We start from the raw sequence: 22,026 nt of genomic DNA on the forward strand, positions 1-22,026 counted from the left end.
ACTCCCCTAGCTGCTCGCCATCGTAACCACTGTTCTACGGACAATGGTCTCACACGGCCTTGTCTCACAGCTCTATGGTCTACAGACCGACCTTACCTCTCCAGATTGTGCATCACCTCTTGAACTTGTAGGGACCTCAATTTCCACACCTTTGATTCCTCCAGTGCCTTGGCTATAGTAAGCACTCAAATGATGACTAAGGATTAAGAAAAGTACTCACCAGTCTCCTCATGTATGTCAAACTACATGACCAGGTTTGTATTTCCAACCTCGGTTTGAACTACAAAAATCATTTTTTTTAAAGGCATCATCTAGAGACAGAAAAGCTAACAAAAATGAACTTAATAAACACTGAATCCAGATTTCCACAGAAAGCAGAAAAATAATTTATTCCAGTAGATGTCAGAAATAAGAAAGTCATCCTGAAAATATACTTTGGTGTAATTCTGTTGGGACAGATACTCCCTCTGAACATGCTCTCCTACTGACCGCCCCCCCTGGATTCTGTCTTGTGACAGTTTAAACACTTTGTTGATTCCCATGTTGTGACCAGGCAGGAGTCATCTTCAAGCTCACAGGTTCCAAGAAGAGAGCAATGTATTTCTCAGAAGAGTGCATAAACACTTTACAGAGTCAGCACAGTTTAGGTTAAGTAGGCACATAATTTGTCAAAATGTAAGAAAGGTGACAGGAAAAAATACTGCATTGTAGAATAAAATATTCAAATGCGGTGTGAATATTTAAGGCAGCTGATGGCCAAAAGAGGCGAGTCAAAGAAGGTGGTCTGGGTTTGGAGTTGATTTTGCATCTAGAGGAATTCTCTTCGTGACCTGCAAAACAAAGCCGTTCTAGTAACTCATCCTTACGCCATCCTTAAGAGGGCAAAAGGTTAATAACATCAAGAAAAGTCAATCAGGCCAATAATTTAAAAATATATAGCTACTCAATAAATACTTGAATGAAAAGTGGGCTCAAGTAATGTCCCAGTTTGGGCAGGTTTTGCAAGGCTGTGACAATAGGTCCGATTACCGAGGACACTGCTGAACCCAGGATCACAAGTTAACAGTTTGTGTCATGGAAAGCAGGAAGCTGACTCAGACTGATCCTACTGGAATTTAATGAGTTCATGTCAAGAATCTGTATTTGCCCCTTTCCTCTTACAGTCTGCAAACATTTAAAATAGAAATCTTCACAGATTAAACTGATAGCAGTGGTCACATAAACTCCCTTATATAAAGCTTAAAGGACTGTACAGGGGCGCCGGGGAGGCTCAGTCAGTTAATCGTCTGTCTTGGGCTCAAGTCATGATTTCACGGTCCTGGGATCAAGCCCCGCATCGGGATCCCTGCTCAGCGGGGGGTCTGCTCCTCCCTCCACCTGTGCCTTTTTTCTCTCTGTCAAATAAATAAATCTTTAAAAAAGAAAAAATAAAGGACTATATAAACAAAGCCACATATGCTGCTTTCAAAATTAAAGACCAATAAAGAGAATATAAAAATTAAGTAAATAGTGGCTTTCAAAGGAAATTTCCACACAAAGCCTGAGTTAATGGAAAAGAAAAGCTGGCTACGGGGTGCCTGGGTGGCTCAGTCAGTTAAGAGTCTACTTTCAGCTCGGGTCATGATCCCAGGGTCCTGGGATGGAGCCCGCATCAGGTTCCCTGCTCGGTGGGGAGTCTGCTTCTCCCTCTGCCCCTTCCCTACTACTTGTGCTCTCTCACTCTCAAATAAATAAAATCCTTAAAAAAAAAAAAGAAGGCAAGCTGGTTATGACACACAATCTGTCAGAATGTTGAGGGTTAGGTGCAGGTGGGCGAGAAGCTAGTTAAACTGGCAAGAGACATGGTTTACAGCCAGGCATATCTGACAAGACTGAAGGTCACATAGTACATAGGGGATCCGATAAGCCTTTGAGGTTTTCCCAATCAGTGGGCACAACCAGGAGAATCCACAGAGCAGTGTGGTAAAATGATAGGTTTCCCAAGGCCTGGGGTCCCTAATGCCCAGAAACAAACACAAGGCTGCTGGTAAGTTTTACCTGAGCCAGCTGGAGCAGTCCAATCACCCTCAATATGGAAAGCACCAGACTGCTGGACCCACTAAGGAGGGACACTGCTAACAAAATACATTCAACTCAAGATATAATCAGAGGACTGTTTTTACAATGTACTAGGAAAATAACCACATCGGGCCAAGGAGGGGCAATTACCAGAGCTACTGGTTTCTTGTGGCCTCACCGCCTCATAAAACCTTTAGTCTAATGATCATTTCCTCTTCTCCTCCTTAGGACAGCAGAGCAATCCATCTGCACAGACCTGAGTTCTAGGCAGATGATAAATATAACTTGAGAACACTGAAGCAGTGAATACAGATGTTTTTTGTGTTAATTTTTTATGAAGCACACAGGTTAGACCTCCTCATTGTTTAGACCTTTTTGGACACATGAACAACAACAAAAGGGAAAAATAAGTCTTCACCTTTGGAAAACCACACAGAAACAGAGTAATTTTCACTTAAGCTCAATGATACTAGTTTGAGATAAATTTGAGTGAGCGTTATGTTAAACAGCATGGACTTGTGGTTTGGTTTGGGAGTGAATTAAAGAAGCATATATTCTAATTGTCTCTCTTCACATGAAATAGCCATTTGGGGGTGGGTGGGGAGGAACTCAACCAAAGTGTCCATGTTCTCATTTTATAAAATAAGGAAATAGCTAAGGCCACTTTCAGATACAACGGGCAAATGAAGACAACATGAAACATATTAAGGGAAGAACCAGCAAATCTGTTCAGGGGAGGACCAGTGAATTTTTTTTTTTTTTAAAGATTTTATTTATTTATGTGACAGAGAGACAGCCAGCTAGAGAGGGAACACAGCAGGGGAGTGGGAGAGGAAGAAGCAGGCTCCCAGCGGAGGAGCCCGATGTGGGACTCGATCCCGGAACGCCGGGATCACGCCCTGAGCCGAAGACAGACGCTTAACGACTGCGTTACCCAGGCGCCGCAGTGAATGTTTTTTTTAATCAAAGAACAGGTTTCATTTTTATCTATATTTTTTCATTTTAGATATATTCACAAAAGAATTCCTTCTTTACAATTATGTGTAAGATATGTGTTTATTGTAGATTAACTACAAGAGATATTTAAGCAAACGAAAGCTATGTGTATTTAACATGTCAAGGCAATGCACAAAATGAATGGGAAAAACTGGAGAGCTAAATACATCTAGGGAGAAAGGAAATCACTTTGAGACCAAGTGGCCAGAAAAGAAAGTACAAGGATTTGCAAATTGGACACTCAAAGAGAAAACATCAGAAAGAATTGAGAGAATGGGTGAATGGAAGCAAAAGAGCAGAATGTCTGCAGAATAGTGTGTTTACTAATCTGCCTCCTAAATTAACGAATGTCGTAGGGCACTGAGAGGAAAGGCTAGGCTAAGCAAATTTCATTAGATCAAGAACATGGAAATGGCTGCAAAAGTGGTTTGAAGGCAACTGGGAAGGCCTTGACCACCGACTTAGGAAGCTGGACATAACCTGCAGGTTAGCCATTCTTACCCTTTGTGACTCATGGGAACTTACTTTGGTAACCCCGACAAAAACTGTGCTTACCCCATGTTACAGAGCATTCCAAGGGGCAGGTACCCACTAAACTCAGGGACTTCAAGTTTTTTAAAAAAAAAACCCTGCAGTAGCCTATAGAGAACTACTGAAAGCTTCTGGGGCAAGCAGTGATCTCTTTCAGGAGGTGCTGCATCAGGAAGACAAACAGGGTGCTGTTTGGTAGATACGGTGACTGTAGAGAAGGGGGACCTGATGAACAGCCACTGTAATAACTCAGAGCTGCAATGATCTGAGTCAGAAATTAGGGTGCCTGAAGGAGGAACAGGGAGGAAGAGCAGACTTAAGAGCCATTAACAGGATCAACTGGCTTCAAGGAAGAGGAGAAAGAAGTGATCAAATAGGTTCTGACTCTCAGTGACAGCGAACCCTGTAACCTCAGGAATTGAAACAGAGACATGACAGTTTGAAGTGGCAGCAGCATATCCGGTCAGAGACAGCAGAGTAAAAGATACACTTTTTAACCACAAAACACCTTGCACCGTTCAACTTTTCACAAATATGGCTCAATTCCAACCTCTCAACAAATCACAAACCTCTTCAGAGCGCACAGCCGTCCCTGAAATCCCCACTCAGTACCACGCACCTCATGAGCACTCAAATATTTTTGGAATGCATAGAAAAACAGCTCCCCTGGGCTGAGGCCTAATTACCAATACACTTTATTCCTCTCCCGTCCAGACTCTGTAATAAAATAGAATGTCTGCCCTTTAGGACTACAGTAAGCCATATAAACTCATCTAAAATATTATAATGATGTGGTAAACCAACTAATTTAAAGGATGCTGGGGCTAAAGCCAAATCCAGTCCAAGGAGATTGCACACTAGCATCACACCCCCAAGGCTCTAGGAAGAAGGGCCGTGACAAAAACAGCAATCTTGATGTGACCGTTCCGGAAGCATCTTAGGAATCTAGGAGAGGCAGACAAGGCTGGCAGGGGGCAGAAATGGAATGAGCGCTGTTCTTAGAAGTACCAGCAAGATTTCCAGCCAGTAAACATAATGTGCTGTAACTCCGTCTACCATCAACACATGAAAGAAAATCGTGGCAATTAAAGTGATTAAAGTAGCAAAAGATCAGCTAGGTGTTTAACTGTGCTGTGGAAATCAAGTCAATTCCATCTATATAAAATTATTCTAAAGCTTTCATGACTCTTCCTCATTTTCCTCTGCTGAATACCATGTCTGGCTTATACCGCCTACCTTCCAAAATCTGGCCTCTAATCACACACAAAATCAAACGCTTTTCCTTACCAGATGAAGACAGGCCTAAATCTGGTTTCTGGACTCCGTTATCATCCCACTGCTGTGTAAAAGCACAAAGTTCAAAAGGGAATTTAGCTCAGTCTTTTGATTTACCACAAAGAAAAGTGAGGTCTTGTCACAGGAACAGTTTGCTCCCATGTTAGGCAGAGATTAGATCTCTTTATGTGATAACTCCAAAGGCCTACAGCTAGGGTACTACCATAATCACTACCTCAAATGCAGAATATATGTGACAGGACATTCCGAGTTAGGGTTCTCCTGGTTTATGCCCTCCTGCTTCCTGGCATTTGCTTGTAAAGGAACCACCTTTAATATAAGAGTTTCAAGCAGCCCTGGTTTGTGCTGTGGACCAGAGTGCAAACAAGAAATTTGTCAATCAGGTTAACCTGAGTTTGAGAGTTAAGACAAATGAAACCTTCAGATCCACACACTCACTGTTCTTCAGACCCAAAGGGCCCATTTCTCTTTTATTACAAGGGAAGGAAATGAGGCTCAGAGAAGTTAAATGAAAGGCAATGCTGGAAGGAGATCCAACTGAGGCCTGAAAGTCTCTGCTTGAAACCCCAATCAACATCCTTACCTAATATCCACTGTAGTTGAAAGGAAGGATAACAAACAGGAGAAATTTATGGGGGGAAAAAAAGGTAAAAAAAAAAAAAAATCTTGTAAATCAGACAATACATGTGTGTACACACACACACTCCCCTTTGGGCAAAGACAGAACTCTAAGGGAAAAAAAAAAAACCTGACTACTTATCTATCAGATTGGCAAAAATCCAGGCTTGTTAGTGGAAATGTAAAAATGGTATAATCCCTATAGAAGGGAACATAGTAATAGGTAGAAAAAGCATATATACCTTTAAACCAGATTCAATTTTCAGGGAATCTAATCCAAAGATCATCACCAAAATATAAAATGTCATATGTTTAGAATGATATTGTACCTTTATCAATAATAGCAAAAGACTAGAAACAATCCAAAAGCTGTAACAATCCAAGGGCTATAAAAAGAATTGAGGAAGATCTCTATATATTGATGAGAGCAATCTCTAGGATATATTGTTCAGTGAAAAAAAAGCAAGGTACAGAATAGTATATAAAATACGATATCTCTTCTGTAATAGCTGTGTGTGGGGGACATACACTCGTATGTATATATACGTACATACATGTAAATCTATATATGTATGTATTTGCTTATCTTGGCAAAATAAAACACAGGAAGGAGGGACCTCTCTGAATGTAACTTGTTTATAATTTTGACTTTGGAAATACGTTTTACATATTCAAAAAACAGTAGCAAATAAAAAAATTACTATGAATTGAACACAAAATAAAACAATCTAATTATATATTAAATTGATAATGATGAGAGAAAATAATTATTCCAAGTGACCTCAGAAAATGACACCTTTTTCTTTATTTGTTATAAGGACAAATAAAGCAGCAAAGAAATCCTAAACTGCATTCAATAAACTTAGAGTTAGGGGTGTCTGGATGGCTTAGTCATTAAATGTCTGCCTTCCACTAGGGTCATGATCCCAGGGTCCTGGGATCGAGCCCCATACCAGGCTCCCTGCTCTGCTGGGAGCCTGCTTCTTCCTCTCCCACTCCCCCTGCTTGTGTTCCCTCTCTTGCTGGCTGTCTCTCTCTGTCAAATAAAAAAATAAAATCTTAAAAAAAAAAAAAAGGAAACTGTATGTATTACAGGATAATGAAGATAAGTAATTAAATTATTGTCTGTAGGAGCCAAGATTTTCAGCATATGTGAATGGTACTCAAGAATAAAACCAAAAAAGTAAAAACCACGTAATGTTTAATTTGAATTAAAAGTACTAACATGAGGGGCACCTGGGTGGCTCAGTCGGTTAACCATCTGCCTTCAGCTCAGGTCATGATCCCAGGGTCCTGGGATCGACCCCTGCATCGGGCTCCCTGCTCAGCTGGGTGCCTGCTTTTTCCTCTCCCTCTGCCTGCCGCTTCCCCGCTTGTGCTCTCTCCCTCTCTCTGTCAAATAAATACATAAAATCTTTAAAAAAAAAAAAGAAAGAAAGAAAGAAAGAAAGAACTAACATGAACTCATGATCTTTTTCTTCTTAGAAAATACTTCCCGGCTCTGTCCACTATAAAGGCTTAGAAGCAACAACACCCCAGCAGAAATGAATGCACCTAACAATCAGATCTTGGTTTTTAAATCCACTTCCCACTGAAAGGAACCACAGCCAGCTGGGCTTAAGGGCCAACCAGTGACCCAGGGATCCTGTCGGTGGGAAATTTAGAAAGCAATCTGAGGAACAGCTGATTCCAAGTCTGGGACAGGAAACACACAGAGGGGTCTGGGATATCTTGATGTTGCCAGTAAGTAAGGAAACTACCAAAGACTAACATCAAAAGGACACAGAAGCCAGTCTAGACAGGCTCCCATAGGCCAAAGAAAGAACAATTGAACATTAAAATCGATTAAAATTCAAAAGGGAAGAAAAGAAAACCTCTCTGTATACCCTGGAAGTGACTTGGGCACTAACATCTTACTCTGAAAATTAAAAGAAAAGAATTAAATATGAATACTGCTTTTCCTGTATGATCTATATTTCAAGGTTACTAAATAACCCTAGAAAGAGGGTAAGTTCACCTTTATAGAAACATTTCATCTAATCAAATGTAGATGTAATGATGGAACTAGAAAATCACCATTTTGCACTTTCTACTGAAATGTTTACTTCAGGCTAAGATCATCAATGGATAAAATCCGCAGATAAAAGGCTGGCAGAGAACTTGGCAATTGGAGGGACCAGGCTGCTGTTACCTGAACCCACTGATCATCACAGCATCATGAAAGACAGGAGAGTCAGAACCATGTGTCTCTTGATATGAGTTCACAGTACCACCTAAGAAAATGCTCTTGCCAAAAAGCAGAACCAGAATCTAGGCAACCATTCAGTGCTGACTTCCATTTATCAAAATAATGGAGAAAGAGGAACAAACTAAATGACAGGTTTTCTGACTCTCAGCCAGTGAATAAATCTTTCCATGATACCACTCCTTACCTCTCTGATCTTCTGAACCAAATAAAACCTACAATTTTAACTCCAGTTTTCAAAGAGCACCTGTCCCTCTCTATCCAAAGCACTCAGAAATGCCCTTCATTTAAAATCTGTCAGCAACTTTGAGAATCCTACAATGTCAAGTATAGTCATGCTCCTGTGTCTGAAAGACTGCATGCAAACTTTATTTAAGTGGCTGGGTAAAAGCAGAATTTAAAAGACTCTTATGAATAAATCCTTTGGTAAAGTGAATGGCCTAAGTTCCAAATTTATTTCTGCTCTGCAGAGGTTTACTTTCAGCAGCCTGCCCTTGCCAAGGGTTAAAATGGCTGTAGTTTTCTGAGGAAAAGTCAAGGCAACCTCTAGCTGCACACTGATGTGAAAGGTCGAGGGTATAGTCACCTCAGTGATGGAGCCCTGGAGAGCAGGTCTTCCTCCTTAAGGCCAGTGATACTTGAGGTACCAGATGGTTTCATTTTTCAACTGTGGTCCAAAGAGAGGGTTGAGTTGGGCCAGAATTGCAATCAGCCAACTGAAAGAATGATGGGGGGAGGAAAAGCAACAACAGAAAGTGGTGAATTTATGCTGGAACATAACCATTTTCAATTAGGATGAAAATGAATGCTTTAGTAAAATTTAAATCTATTCTGCTCAGACCAAACCTTCCATACCCTTAAGTTCATAAAACACATGGTGCTAATGGGAGCATGTCTTATAACCCATGTTTCAAAGAGCACGCCCTGCCTTTGTTTCAATACAGAGTGACAAAGCAGTGAAACTTCACCATAGTTGTTTTTTCTCTCATTATCTTAATTCCAAGTATCTAAGATCTCCCGCATTCATGAGATCTTTAGCTCAGAATATCTTTATCGAACTTCAATTTAGCATCATCACAACTTCCAAGATCAGGAAGAACGGGGGTTACTTTATCCATTCTCCAAACGCTAAGACCCACAACCAAAAGGACATGCCCATTTTTTTTTTTAAAGATTTTATTTATTTGACAGAGATAGAGACAGCCAGCGAGAGAGGGAACACAAGCAGGGGGAGTGGGAGAGGAAGAAGCAGGCTCACAGCAGAGGAGCCTGATGTGGGGCTCGATCCCACAACGCTGGGATCACGCCCTGAGCCGAAGGCAGACGCCCAACCCGCAGTGCCACCCAGGCGCCCCAGGACATGCCCATTTTTACTGAGAGCCGAGGTTAAATTTCAGCCCACCATCTTTCAATTAGGCTGTAACACTTGAGCTCCCCTTCTCTAATCACCATCACCACTAAAATATGTAACACATCTTTTGGCCCCAGTGGAGCTGAACCAAATGGGTATTTAATTCTCCCAGCTTACTTGAGAATCTAAGCAACAATGCATTCCTCTGTACTATACAGACTAATTATGGAGGAAGTACAGTGGTGTTACACACTACCTCAAGGTTAAAAGTGAAAAAAGCACACAGTCAAAACTGTCCTTAAAATTTTCTTCTACAGCTCACCAAGTTCGGAATAAATGGTTTTATGTCTGATACAGTGATACATATAACCAGCAAAATTTGAGAATCACTGAGCTAAGACCAAATCAAAGAACAAAAAGGAAGATAATACACAAATATCTGGCCATTCAAACCATTCCCTGTTTTACTTATTAAACAAATATTTAATGAGCACCTACTAGGTTCCAGACCCCAGGGATACAAAGGAGAAAATGAACTGTCACTACCTTCACAAAGTTTATATAATAGAATGTCAGGAAGGAAATAAAGGAGGATGAAGGAATCGAGAATGATGGAGGTAGTCAGGAAAGGCCTCTCCAACGAGGTAACATTTGAGCTGAGAGCAGAATGAAGCAGAATACACACTGTCTTTCATCTCTCTGTAATATACATGAAGTGATTAGGGAATCTCTCTCATTTTGCAGGGAGAAGGTATGGTAAACAAGCCCAGCCTCCATCGACTGATCGGGGAGAGGAGATGTTAGTAATATAATCTGACGCAGCTATTCTCTGTGCACAGAATAGAGGGAACTGCTTTCCAAGGAAAAGGAGAGATACTGCTACAGGAGTCTCCTTCTAAACTTTTAGCCCTTTAAATTCCCCTATAAGAGAGGAACCAGCCAAACCCAACCAGGCTGTTACCCGGTTACATCTCTTTTCTTCCAGTCGCTGTCATTTTTAGAACTCTTCCAGTCAAAGGATCAAACAGCTGATTCTGATCACCAATGACCAGACTGCTGGAGAATCGGCCAGCACCGCGCCCGCCCGAAGCTTGCACCTACAGAAACAAATGTACCCGCCCCCTCCCCGCCCCACAGAAGGTGGTTTTGTGACAGGAAACACGATACCTGAGGAAATCAGGCCAAAACAGATACCCCAGGCTGACTCACTTTATAAACAAAAAGCTAATTCAGATGAGACGCTCTGATCGGCCCTTAGAATGGGAATATTAAACACAAACAAAATACCAAGACTTGTAGCTGAGGTCACATCTGACACTGAGAAACAAAGAAAGAGGACAGCAGAGGCAGACACGTTGAAAAGCTCTGTGACTGCAGTGAACACTAATGGTGTGGAGCTAAGAGTCATGGAAAATTCCACACAGACCCAGGACTTCCCCAATCCCAGCAGGCAATAGAGGCTGACTGTAAAAACAGTCATTCATCCTTTCGTAAGAGACTGAAATAACTGGCCAATGCATAGAAGTACTAGATAAAAATATGCTAGAACCTAAACTGATCTTTTTCATCGAAAAAATGTATAGAATGATATAAAAGCACCACCTCCCAGCACTTCGTATGATGCTGAATAGCAGTGCGTCTCAATCCTGGCTGCTCATTGTAATCACCCAGGGAGCTTTAAAACATACGGATGCTATGCTTCACCTGTAATCTTTCTTTTAATTCTCCCACAATACAGTTAAGGAAACTGAGGCAGAGAGAGGTTAAATGGTTTGCCTGTGGTTATAATATTAAGCAGGTAGTAGTAGCTCCTGAACCAGAATGAGGTTAGACTAATGTTCCCCCTACAAAAATTATCTTCTGAAATATTTTTTAATGGACAACATTTCAGAAGGCATCCATTTAACTGTATCTAATCTGTCTGGGAGTTAAGGAGACAAAGAATGCATCTGCTGATTGCTGAAGAAGTCCATCACGAGCCGTTGTTACCTGAGGTAAAGCAAGAATACCCTAAATCAAGAACAAAGTCCACTTTGCTTGTTCAGATCAGGATTCAGAAACTTTCTAAACTTTAATTTTACGTACTACTCTTATTAATGTTTCAAATCAAGCAAAACATCTCACTTCAAAACAAAACAAACCAAAACAAACCAACAAACTACAGTTCAAGAAAATTCCTTGGAAAAAGCCCAGGTCAGTTCACTTGAAATTTCATGGAGGAATTTTCCCCCTCTAACCAGCTGAGCTCTGTGCCTGCCCTTCTGACTACCGCCTGACTTAAAATTTCCCTTCAAAGCTGATAAACACGGTGGAAAATTGGAAGGAGAAAAAAAATCCACTCTGAATTGATGGAAGTGGGTGGAGGAAGAGATCATATTCTAATGAATCTATTACTTCATGTGTCCAAGAAAAGAGAACTAAGTGTACCCTTCACATTTGCTCAAATTATTCCACATCTCTCCATAAGCTGGAGGCCAGTCTAATAACTAACCATCTGAAAATTATTCAAACTATTGAGGCAGCTACGGTGTGGTAACATATTTCAGAGAACTGCAGGGCTGGAATGGACCAGAGGTCAAGTCCATGTTCCTCATTTTAATGAGGAAGAAACTAAGTGCTAGGGAGCTTAACACCCCACAGTGAATCAGTGATAACGTTGGAAGAGGAACCCACAACTCCTGAGTCCCACTACGTCAGGCTGCTTCCATAGCATATTAAGGGCAAAACAAATCAAGCAGCCCCGGAGCTCCTAATTAATTCCACAAGCATTTACCAATGCAAAGATTAACTGGTTAAGGGGCCAACCCTTGAGGGGCTCATGTGCCTGTGAGAGACTAGGCAAGGTTAGCAGCAGAGTGTGCTTTAAATAACATATGCATGGGAGCGTTTATTCTACAAACACTCCCTGCCCACTTATCATGAGCTCAGCTCTTGGTTATTAGAATTCTCCAAGCACAAAATACGCCCTCCCCATTAAAAAGGCTATATCCAGATCTCTCAAATCTTGCTTTGTTTTTTTTGTTCTACACTCAGACATGAGAACAGGGAACAAAGGAATGGTTACTTCTTGGTGATGCAGAGATCAAGTGCATAACTGTCTGGCTTCCCTGTTGGAATGGGTTAAGTCTGGCTAGGACTTCTCTTCTGATCCCACTGTCCCCCCAGTGAGGGCCAGGATAGGAATGACCTCTATCAGTGGGCTCCTGAAGAAAAAGCAGAGATGCAGGAGAGCGATTTGCCTCATCTCCACTGAAATGACCCCTGTCATATCCCCTCATCCCAATCAAACGACACAAATTCTTTCAAGGGCAGCAATGTTATTAGACACCACTAGAAAATATAGCCTTTATCAATGGATGAATGAATAAAAAGATTACAGTATACACACACACACACACACACACACACAGGAGTATTATTCAGCCATAAAAAAGAATGAGATCTTGCCAGTTGTGACAACATGAATGGACTTCGAGGGCATTATGCTAAGTGAAACAAGTCAGAGAAAGATAAATACTATATGATCTCTCTTACATATTTTATATATATTAAAAAAAACAAGCTCATCGATAACAGAGAACAGATTAGTGGTTGCCAGAGGCGGGGCGTAGGGGATGAGAGAGATGGGTGAATTGTGTGTTTTTGTTTTAAATAAACTGAATTTTAAAAATGAAAGCTTTTATTATTACCATAGAGAGGCAGAAAAAAATATGAGATTCCATATTAGACAAGACTGCATTTCAATTCCAGCTACACCAAATATTAATGGAGCGACTCCAGACAAGTGACCTTACAAACTTAGCTTCAGTTTCCCCTTTTGTAAAATGAAGATTATAACCTCTGTCTCAAGATGTTAAGAATTAAACAGATAATACATGAAACTGCTCTGTGTAGTAGCGGACAACTAGATGTTCTAAATACTAGTTATTCCTCCTTCTTCTCTGTGAGACAGCCACAGAATGAAATACAACCTATTTACTTTACAAAGGAGTTTCTCATGTAACAATGAGTCATCTCATCTCCACCCCCAGCCCTCTGTGGTAGGCAGAATTCTAAGATATTCCCCCAAGATTCCCATTCCCTGGTATGGGACACACCCTGTCTAAACCCAGCATGGTGAGCGTGATGGGACAGTCACTCCCAAGATAAGATTGTGTTAGATTGTACTGTTGGCTTTAAGGGAAATTACCCTGAGTGGACCTGACCTAATCAGGTGAGCTCTTAAAAGGGATGGGACTCTCTCCCTGATCAAAGACATTGCGAGCATGTGTATCATTTATGCATTTATTGCCAATCAGTTCTGAACACACCCTTTAATAGGTGCTCTGTAATAAGCAACTGAATTCCCTTCTCTCCTTTACAGTAACATGACATTCAGCTTTCTCAGTAGAGGGAGCTGGAGGGACACGGCGGGTGTGGGCTGGAAGTTGGTAGAGTTGGTGTGTGAATATTCCATGGAGCCTGCACAGACTCAGGCCTGGAACACAGTCACGCTTAGATCTGGTAGCCTCAGCCTGGAAATAAACTTCCTGCAGTCCTCCTGACAGGGAAACCAGAGCCCCTGCATGGCCTACATGCTCTGAAGGCCTCCCACTGGCACTGGCACAGGGAATCCCACCCATCCACAGACTGCCCACTCTCCTGCCTGTACTCCAGAGGGTGGCCTACTGCTTGTCCACCAAGTCCAGACCAACTCCAGCCTGCCCAAACCAATGAAATTCTCTGCTATCAAGTGGGCTGAACCACCTTCCTCCAACAAGGAAGGTCTGATTCCCTTCCAAGTTTGTCCTTCCTTGGGTACTCTCCCTCAGCCCTAGAGTACCATAAATAGTTTCCTTATATCTTACAGTTACTCTTTTGTTATACTGAATAGTAATTATGTTAAATTTCCCGTTTAACCTACTGTGTGGTTTCTATCTCCTAGTTATTTCTACCTCCAGATCATTACAGGATGAGAAAGATTTGACACAAAGGAGATTCTCTATTGTTCGCTTTGAAGATGCAAGGGCCACATGGAAAAGAATGTGACCTCAAGGAACTGAGAGCAGTGACCAACTAGTAGCCAGCAAGGAAAAGGGACCTCAGTCCAACAACCACTTCAAAGGAACTAAATTCTGCCACAGCCACAGGAGCTTAAAGAAGGGCCACAAGCTCCAGATGAGAAGGCACAAACCTTCCACTAACCTTATCCCAACCATACCTCTATCAGGGCCCTTTCACTACCATAGGGATATGCCCTATTTTTGCCAGCTCTATACTTGAAATATTGTTTCTTTTCTCCATACTTTCTATACCAGGACTTCCAGTTCAAAGTCTGTAACAATCCCCATATCTCCCAAATTATAAAGGAAAACAGTATAAAGTCAAAGTAAGAAAAGTATACTTTTTCATATAGCAGATGAGAATATGCTGGGCCTGATTCCTAGATTTCTCTCCCACTATAAACAGTCAAGATATCCAGCTATTTTTAATATATCCATGATAGATAGGTAAGCAGTTCTCAGACCAAGAAACTGAGTGAAGGCAAGTACCCAGAGAGGAAAACCAAGTGATTATAGGTTGCTTACCACACCTTGAGAGCACAGACTAAACCAGATAACTTGAGCTTTTATTTTCAGACCTCCCAGGGCATGGGAAACAGTAGACAAAGCCCAGGGCCCACTTAAGGTAGATAATCTAATACAAGTTTCACATCCCATCCCCACAAAGCTGAGGTGCCAAAGGGCTATATCTCAAGGTACAGATAAATCAGACAGAATCCCTGAAGAATAATAGGAAAATCAACTGTCTCAAATATAAGCATCAAGAAGGAAGTAGAAAAACAGTGCCACTGAAAATTAGCCTTAATGAAAGCTTGTAAATCAAATTCATGCTACATGGTTTAAAAAAAAAAAACAAACAGACCCACATAACAAAAAATTTTACTTAATTTGATCCCACACTGGTGAGGCCTTTGGCACTTGGTAGAAGCAATGTAAATCTTTTCTGGAGAAGCCCACTTTCATAGTAGGCCTCAAAAAAGTCATACACATGGAACTATAGGGAATATGAACAGATGGCTACAAAATATTATAAAATACATATGGCACCATGAGTGAGAGGGACCGAAGAGAGCAAAGAGCTGACACCAGACATGGATTACAGATAAACTGTCTGCTATGTTTCAAGAAATAAGTATGAATATGAACAGGGAGAAATGGGGAAAGGAGGGAGGAGGGAGGGATATCAAAACTGTAAAAGCAGCAAAAAAGAACACCTACAGAAATGAAAAATACAATACCTGAAAATAAAAAAAGGCAAGTGGTGAAGTTCTGCTCTGATAAAGCAGAGTAGCTTATACCATACTCATCCTATAGTGATCATAAACTCTGAACAAAATATGAAAAATAACTATTTGATGGTACTAAAGAATGTCCAAAAGCAGGTAGACACTAGAGGGGATTCAATCCTTAAAGAAAGAAGTCACACCAGGGTTCCTGGGTGGCTCAACTGGTTAAGCATCTGACTTTCAACTCAGGTCATGATCTCAGGGTCATGAGATTGAGCCCTGTGTCAGGCTCCGCACTGGGTGTGGAGCCTGCTTAAGATTCTCTCTCCCCTGCCCCACTGCTTGTGCATGCACTCGTGCCCTATCAGAAAGAAAAAAAGAAAGAAGCCACACCAATATCTTTAGACAGCATTTCTCCTGAAAACACTGTCCAGTCCACATGTGGGGCAAGATAATTGAAACTCAAGCAAAAAGCTGCAGTCTTATTGGCTTGGGTATCAAGAGATGAAGTTCAGAGCTGCCAGAACAGCTAGAAATAAAAAAGGGAAATCTCAAAAAGGAAGGTGCCACAAAGGGGAGCCCCAAAGTCTGTGTATAAATTTCCCTTAACCCTTGCCTGATCCCTGAACTCTAGGAAAATGCCAAGGACTGTGGAAAACACCCGGAAGTCTGAAAGGATGGAGGGGAAATTTCAGCTGCTGCCTACCCCCAGAAGAAAGAGTATTCACAGTCTGAAGTTAGAAGGACTTGGTAAACACCTCAGATTTTCCACTGAAATCCCAGAACCAGAAGGGGCACACTTTAATGGAGAATTCATTCTAATCTAAGGGCAAAACTGACATAGATCTGCCCCAACAAAGTATAAAACCAACTCTCCACAAGTTTAAGGTGATCAATTAATAATTTAACTGTTACAACAAAATTTAATCTTTCTCGGAGGAACAAAGTAGAATCCAGAGTCTCTGTCATCTACAATATACAGTATTTAGTAAACAATAGTCATGCCCCCCCAAAAAGAAATGTAATCAATAATCAAGAACAATGGAATCAACAGAATTCCACACCATTCCAAAATAATACAGATGTTGTCATTAAAAGATAATGATTTTATAGCAGCTATTATAAATCTGTTTAAAGCCTAAAAGAAAAACTCACAATAAAGAACAGATTGGGAATGTCAGAACATAAATTAAAACTACAAAAAAGAACCAAATGGAGCTTCTAGAACTAAAAGGTATAATACACAAACTAAAACTCTCTGGATGGGCTTACCAACAGATTGGAGATAGCAGAAGAAATAGTCAGTGAACCTAAAGACAGATCAACAGAAACTATCTAACCTGAAGAAATAAGAGGAAAAAATATTGGAAAAAAAATCAGTCAAACATAGGTGCAAACGGAGTCTCAGGAGAAAAAGAATATAGCAGAAGAAAATAAAAGACACATAGGCTGAAATTTTCTCAAATTTGATGGAAAACATTAACTTACAGATTCATATAGCTCAGCAAACTCCAATCAGAATAAACTCAAAGAAGACTACACCTAAACATATCATAGTCAAATTGCTAAAACCAAAGATAAAGAGAAAATCTTGATAACATTCAGAGGAAAAAGAATGCATAAGGAACAATTATTCAGATTACAGGTGAATCCTCAGCAGAAACAACGGAGTCCAGAAGACAATGGAAGAGCATCTTTAAACTCATCTAAAAGGGAAAAAAATCCTGTCAACTCAGAATTCTATATTCAGAAAAACTATCCTTCAGAAATAAGCATGAAAAAAAGACATTTTCAGGTAAATGAAAGATGAGTGAATTTGTTATCAGCATACCTGTCCTACAACAAATACTATAGGAAGTTCTTCAAACTAAAGGGATAGCAGATAAAAATTCAGACTAAGAGGATGTCAGATAGAAACTCGAATCTACAAAAATAAGGAACTCTAGAGAAAGGGTAAACATGTGGGCAAATACAGAAGACTTTCTCTCTTAATTTCTTTATAAGACATGATTCTTTAAAGTAAAAATTGAAACACTGCAGTGTTTTGCTACATACATAGATGTAAAATATATCATAATCACGGCACAAATGATGTAGAGTAAATGGAATTATATTGTTGCAAAGTTGTTATATTTTATCTGAAGTAGTTCAGTATTTACTCTAAGTACTCTATGAAAAGTTAACAACACATATTGTAATCTCTAGAACAACACTAAAAAGAAAAATGCTAAAAAGCACAGCAAAAATAATCCATTAATGTAAAATAAAGCACACAAGGAGGGCAAAGGATGTAATGAATGCTGGGTGTTATATAAGACTGATGAATCACTGGGGTCCCTGGGTGGCTCAGTCATTAAGTGTCTGCCTTTGGCCCAGGGCGTGATCCCAGGGTCCTGGGATGGAGCCCCACATTGGGCTCCTTGCTCTGCTGGGAGCCTGCTTCTTCCTCTCCCACTCCCCCTGCTTGTGTTCCCTCTCTCGCTGGCTGTCTCTCTCTCTGTCAAATAAATAAATAAATAATCTTAAAAAAAAAAAAAAGGACTGATAAATCACTGAACTCTACCTCTGAAACTAATAATAAAGCATAAAAGAACAGAGGAACAAAAAACTAGATGAGACAAACAGAAAACAACAAAACAGTGGACCCAAACCTAACTATGTCAACAATTACATTAATTATATATGAAATATCCAATCAAAAGGCAAAGGCAGTCAAAATGGACAAAAAAGACAGAGCTATATGCTATATGTAAAAAGGCACTTTTTAAATATAAAGACAGATATAATGACCATAAGAAAGGTGGTATGATTATCAATATCAGAAAAAGTAAAAATCGAGTCAAGGAGTATTACCAAGGATAGACAGGGATACTTTACAACGAAAATGTCAATTCATTGGAAGACATAACAATCGTGAATGTGCATGCTCCTAATAACATAGCTTCAAACATATAAAACAAAAATGGAAATTAAAAAGAGAAATACAGAAAAATACACAATAACTAATGATTTTAACACCTTCTTTCAGTAATTACTAAAAGTGACCAAAAAACTCAACAAAGATATAGAAGATATGAACTACCTTGACCTGACATTTATAAAACACAACACACTCAACAACTGCAAAATATACAATCTTTTGAAGTACACATGAAATGATCATCATGATAAACCATTATGCTAGGCCATAAGACGAGCCCCAATTGCGAAAGACTGGAAACTTACACAGTATATATTCTGACAAGGTATCTAGAAAAGCACCAAATATTTAAAAATTAATGAAAAATACTGTGTCATCAAAATTTGTAGTCTGTGGCTAAAGCAATACTTAGAAGGAATTTTATTGCATTAACTGCTTACATTAAAAAAAACAATGAAGGTTTAAAATCATTTATCTAGTCTCCACTGTAAGAAGTTAGGAAAAGAGCAAATTAAACCCAAATTCATGAGAAGGAAGGAAATAAATAAATAAAAAGAAAATCTAAATGAATGGAAATATATACCATGTTCAGTATCAGCAGACTCAGTATTGTGAATGTCAGTTCTCTCCACACTGATCTACAGATTCAACACAATGCCAACTAAAATCAACAGGCTTTTTTTGGGTAGAAACCAACAAGATGGTTCTAAAAATTATATGGCTATTTTAGAATAGCCAAATAATCTTAAAAGACAAGCATGGAGGACTTCAACTTCTTGACTTCAATATAAAACTAAATACTCGAGAGTATGGTATTGTGATAAGGCTAGACAAAGAGATTAAAAAACAGAAGAGATCATCCAGAAATAGATTCATACATATATGGTCAAATCGCTTTGAACTAAGATGCCAAAGCAGTTTAATGGAGAGAGGAAAATCTTTCCAACCAACAATGCAGCAACAACAGAATATCCATACCACCAAAACAAACCAACAGCAAAACAAAACAAAACAAACAAAAAAAAAAACACAACAAAGCTTGGCCCCACCGTTCTAGTGCCTGTGACCTTTGGAAGCAGTCATACCTAACTGCCAAAATCTCTCCAAGTGTCAACCTGTTGTGGACAGCCTTCATGTCCAAATCCTCACCCAGTAATGGAACTTTAAGAACTCAGTTCAACAGGTTCCATATCTTTGTTTATCTCAATTCCCCCCCCCAACCCAAACCTCCCAGGACCATCTATTATGACCCAATTCCATCCCCGGACTACTCTGCTCAGACTACTCTGCTCTCTGCTCGTCTCACCACTTGACCAACTTCTACTCTTCCCTTTCTTCCAAATCCTTCCATTGTGTTCTCTGTAACTCGCTCAATGATCCACCACTCCCTCACATACTTCCTTCTATTCTAACACTTCCCATTGCCTCCCCCCACCCCCAGACTCTCTCAAGCAGAAGTTATTCTTATACCAGATAACTTAGGCTTTGGCAATGGGGTAATTTCTTTGCTCCCCTGTGCTGCCTCCAGACAATTCTCTCACTCTTGTGAAAACCTGACTTCTCCTTTGGGGTCCACGCCTGCAGATTTACTACCTTCTCATCCCTTCATACATCTTGTGAGAATTCTTTTTTTTTTTTTTTAAGATTTATTTATTCATTTGAGGAGAGGAGGGGCAGGGGGAGAGGGAGAGAATTTCAAGCAGGCTCCCTCCTGAGTGCAGAGCCTGATGCCAGGCTCAATCTCATAACCCTGAGATCATGACCTGAGCTGAAACCAAGAGTTAAGACTCTCAATCAACTGAGCCACCCAGGCGCCCCCCGTTATGTGGGAGTTCTAAGCTGAAAGGATTAAGAGCAGCAGGGCCTCATATTTCAGGAACAAATTTAATCTGAGATACCCACTGTTTTCCATTATTCATGACACCACTTCCTTTTATTAGCAGACATCACCAAATGAGGTAGGAGACACAAAAAAATCACTAATCTGTGGAGAGACAGAGAGAGACATCTCACCTATAAAAATACATTTCCTGAAGGAACTTCAAAGCTAGAGGTGAAGACAGAGACTAATAGCCGGCTAACAGAAGGACAAATAAAACACATACTTCCTCTGACCAAAGATGGGACAATATGAACATCAATGAGGACATTAATCATACTGTATTGAAATATATCAGGGGCGCCTGGGTGGCACAGCGGTTAAGTGTCTGCCTTCGGCTCAGGGCGTGATCCCGGCGTTATGGGATCGAGCCCCACATCAGGCTTCTCCGCGATGAGCCTGCTTCTTCCTCTCCCACTCCCCCTGCTTGTGTTCCCTCTCTCACTGGCTGTCTCTATCTCTGTCTAATAAATCAATAAAATCTTTAAAAAAAAAAAAGAAATATATCAAATATGTCTAAATGTATCAGATCATAATGATACCAACACAAAAAGAAAATCACTGTCCACCCTTAGAAGATGCTAGGGAACCCAATTCATTATTTTGAAAACTGGTAAGAAAAGAGAAAACCACACACAGAACCTAGCATTCCTTTATGAACAGTTTTCAGTTATCTGGATAATGAAATTGTTGAAGTAAATATTTACGGATGTATTCTAGCTAATGAATAAACAAATTATAGATAGATAATATCATCAGTGATACCAACAACACAAATGAGACATTATGTATCCGCTGATGAAGGTATCAATACCATGTATGAAACAGACTTACCAAAAAATTGAACCTGAATGTGATCTAGCCCCTAGATGACTACCAACTTACAGGAAAAAAACAAAGAACAAAGAACAATATGTTAAATAATACCACGGGTTTGGAATTAACAAGGACCACTCTCTGAAGAAGTATGCGACAAACAACCTGGTTTTTTTCTATTAACATGTGCGAGAAAGGAAGGAAGGAAGGAAGGAAGGAAGGAAGGAAGGAAGGAAGGAAGGAAGGAAGGGAGGGAGGGAGGGAAAGAAAAGACAAGACAGACGGACAGACAAATGGAGAAGAAACTGGTAAAAAGAGACTTGGGAGGCACATTCACCAGCTGCAATGTGTGGTCTTTATAAGCATCTTCATTCAAACACATTGTAAAATAAATAATGAGACAACTAGGGCAATTTAAACATATTTGATGATGTAAAGGGATTAACTTTTTCTGTGTGTGATAATAGTATTGTAGTTACACATGGAAAAAGAATGATCATCTTTTAGACATACATATATTGAAATACTTATAAACTCAAAATAATCTTGGGTAGAGTGGGAAAGTGTGTGGAGATGGAACAGGATTGGCCATGAGTTGGTAATTTTTGAATGTGAGTGACAGGTAGGTGGACAAATTTTTGTAAAGAGCATACAGCAGGTTTTAAAAGTTCAAAAGCAGAAAGTTAAAAAAAAAAAAAAGTGCTATAGTAAAGAGCATCCCAGAAACTGACCAGCCTGTAGCTACTTTGTTGGAAATCAAAGTCGAACACCTTGGGAGGTGATCACATCTTGTGCCCGAACTGCTCTAGAGCCAGGACCAAAGCAAGGCTGGGCTCAGCTGTGGATCTGCACATTCTTGGACAAGTGGGACAAAAGTTCCTGTAGGCAGTGTGGGTCCTTGTGCGATGGGCAGTATTAGGGGGCTGGAGAGGTGAGTGAGGGGAACTCGTTTGGGGTCACAGAATAGGGCCTATGGGAATAAGTAGATGAGGGAACCACTTTGGGAAGTGACTGGCTTTTCATTTGTTTACTGTCTGTCTCTCCTCAC

The 22,026-nt window shown here is 40.2% G+C and overlaps 1 protein-coding gene across 1 annotated transcript in view; it reads right to left on the reverse strand.

Annotated features, from left to right (window-relative positions):
• Positions 1-358: 358 nt before the first annotated feature.
• Positions 359-22,026, reverse strand: part of ATP6V0E1 (ATPase H+ transporting V0 subunit e1) — a 34,967-nt gene continuing 13,299 nt past the window's right edge. Inside the window, exons 3-4 of the mRNA XM_002916922.4 lie at positions 8,331-8,460; positions 359-830 (exon numbers count right to left, since the gene is read on the reverse strand). Coding sequence (XP_002916968.1) covers positions 8,367-8,460 — 94 coding nt within the window. The 3' untranslated portion in view covers positions 359-830; positions 8,331-8,366. The remainder of the gene's footprint in view (positions 831-8,330; positions 8,461-22,026) is intronic.

This window comes from Ailuropoda melanoleuca, chromosome 3, assembly GCF_002007445.2.
Source record: "Ailuropoda melanoleuca isolate Jingjing chromosome 3, ASM200744v2, whole genome shotgun sequence".
NCBI classification, from domain to species: domain Eukaryota; kingdom Metazoa; phylum Chordata; class Mammalia; order Carnivora; family Ursidae; genus Ailuropoda; species Ailuropoda melanoleuca.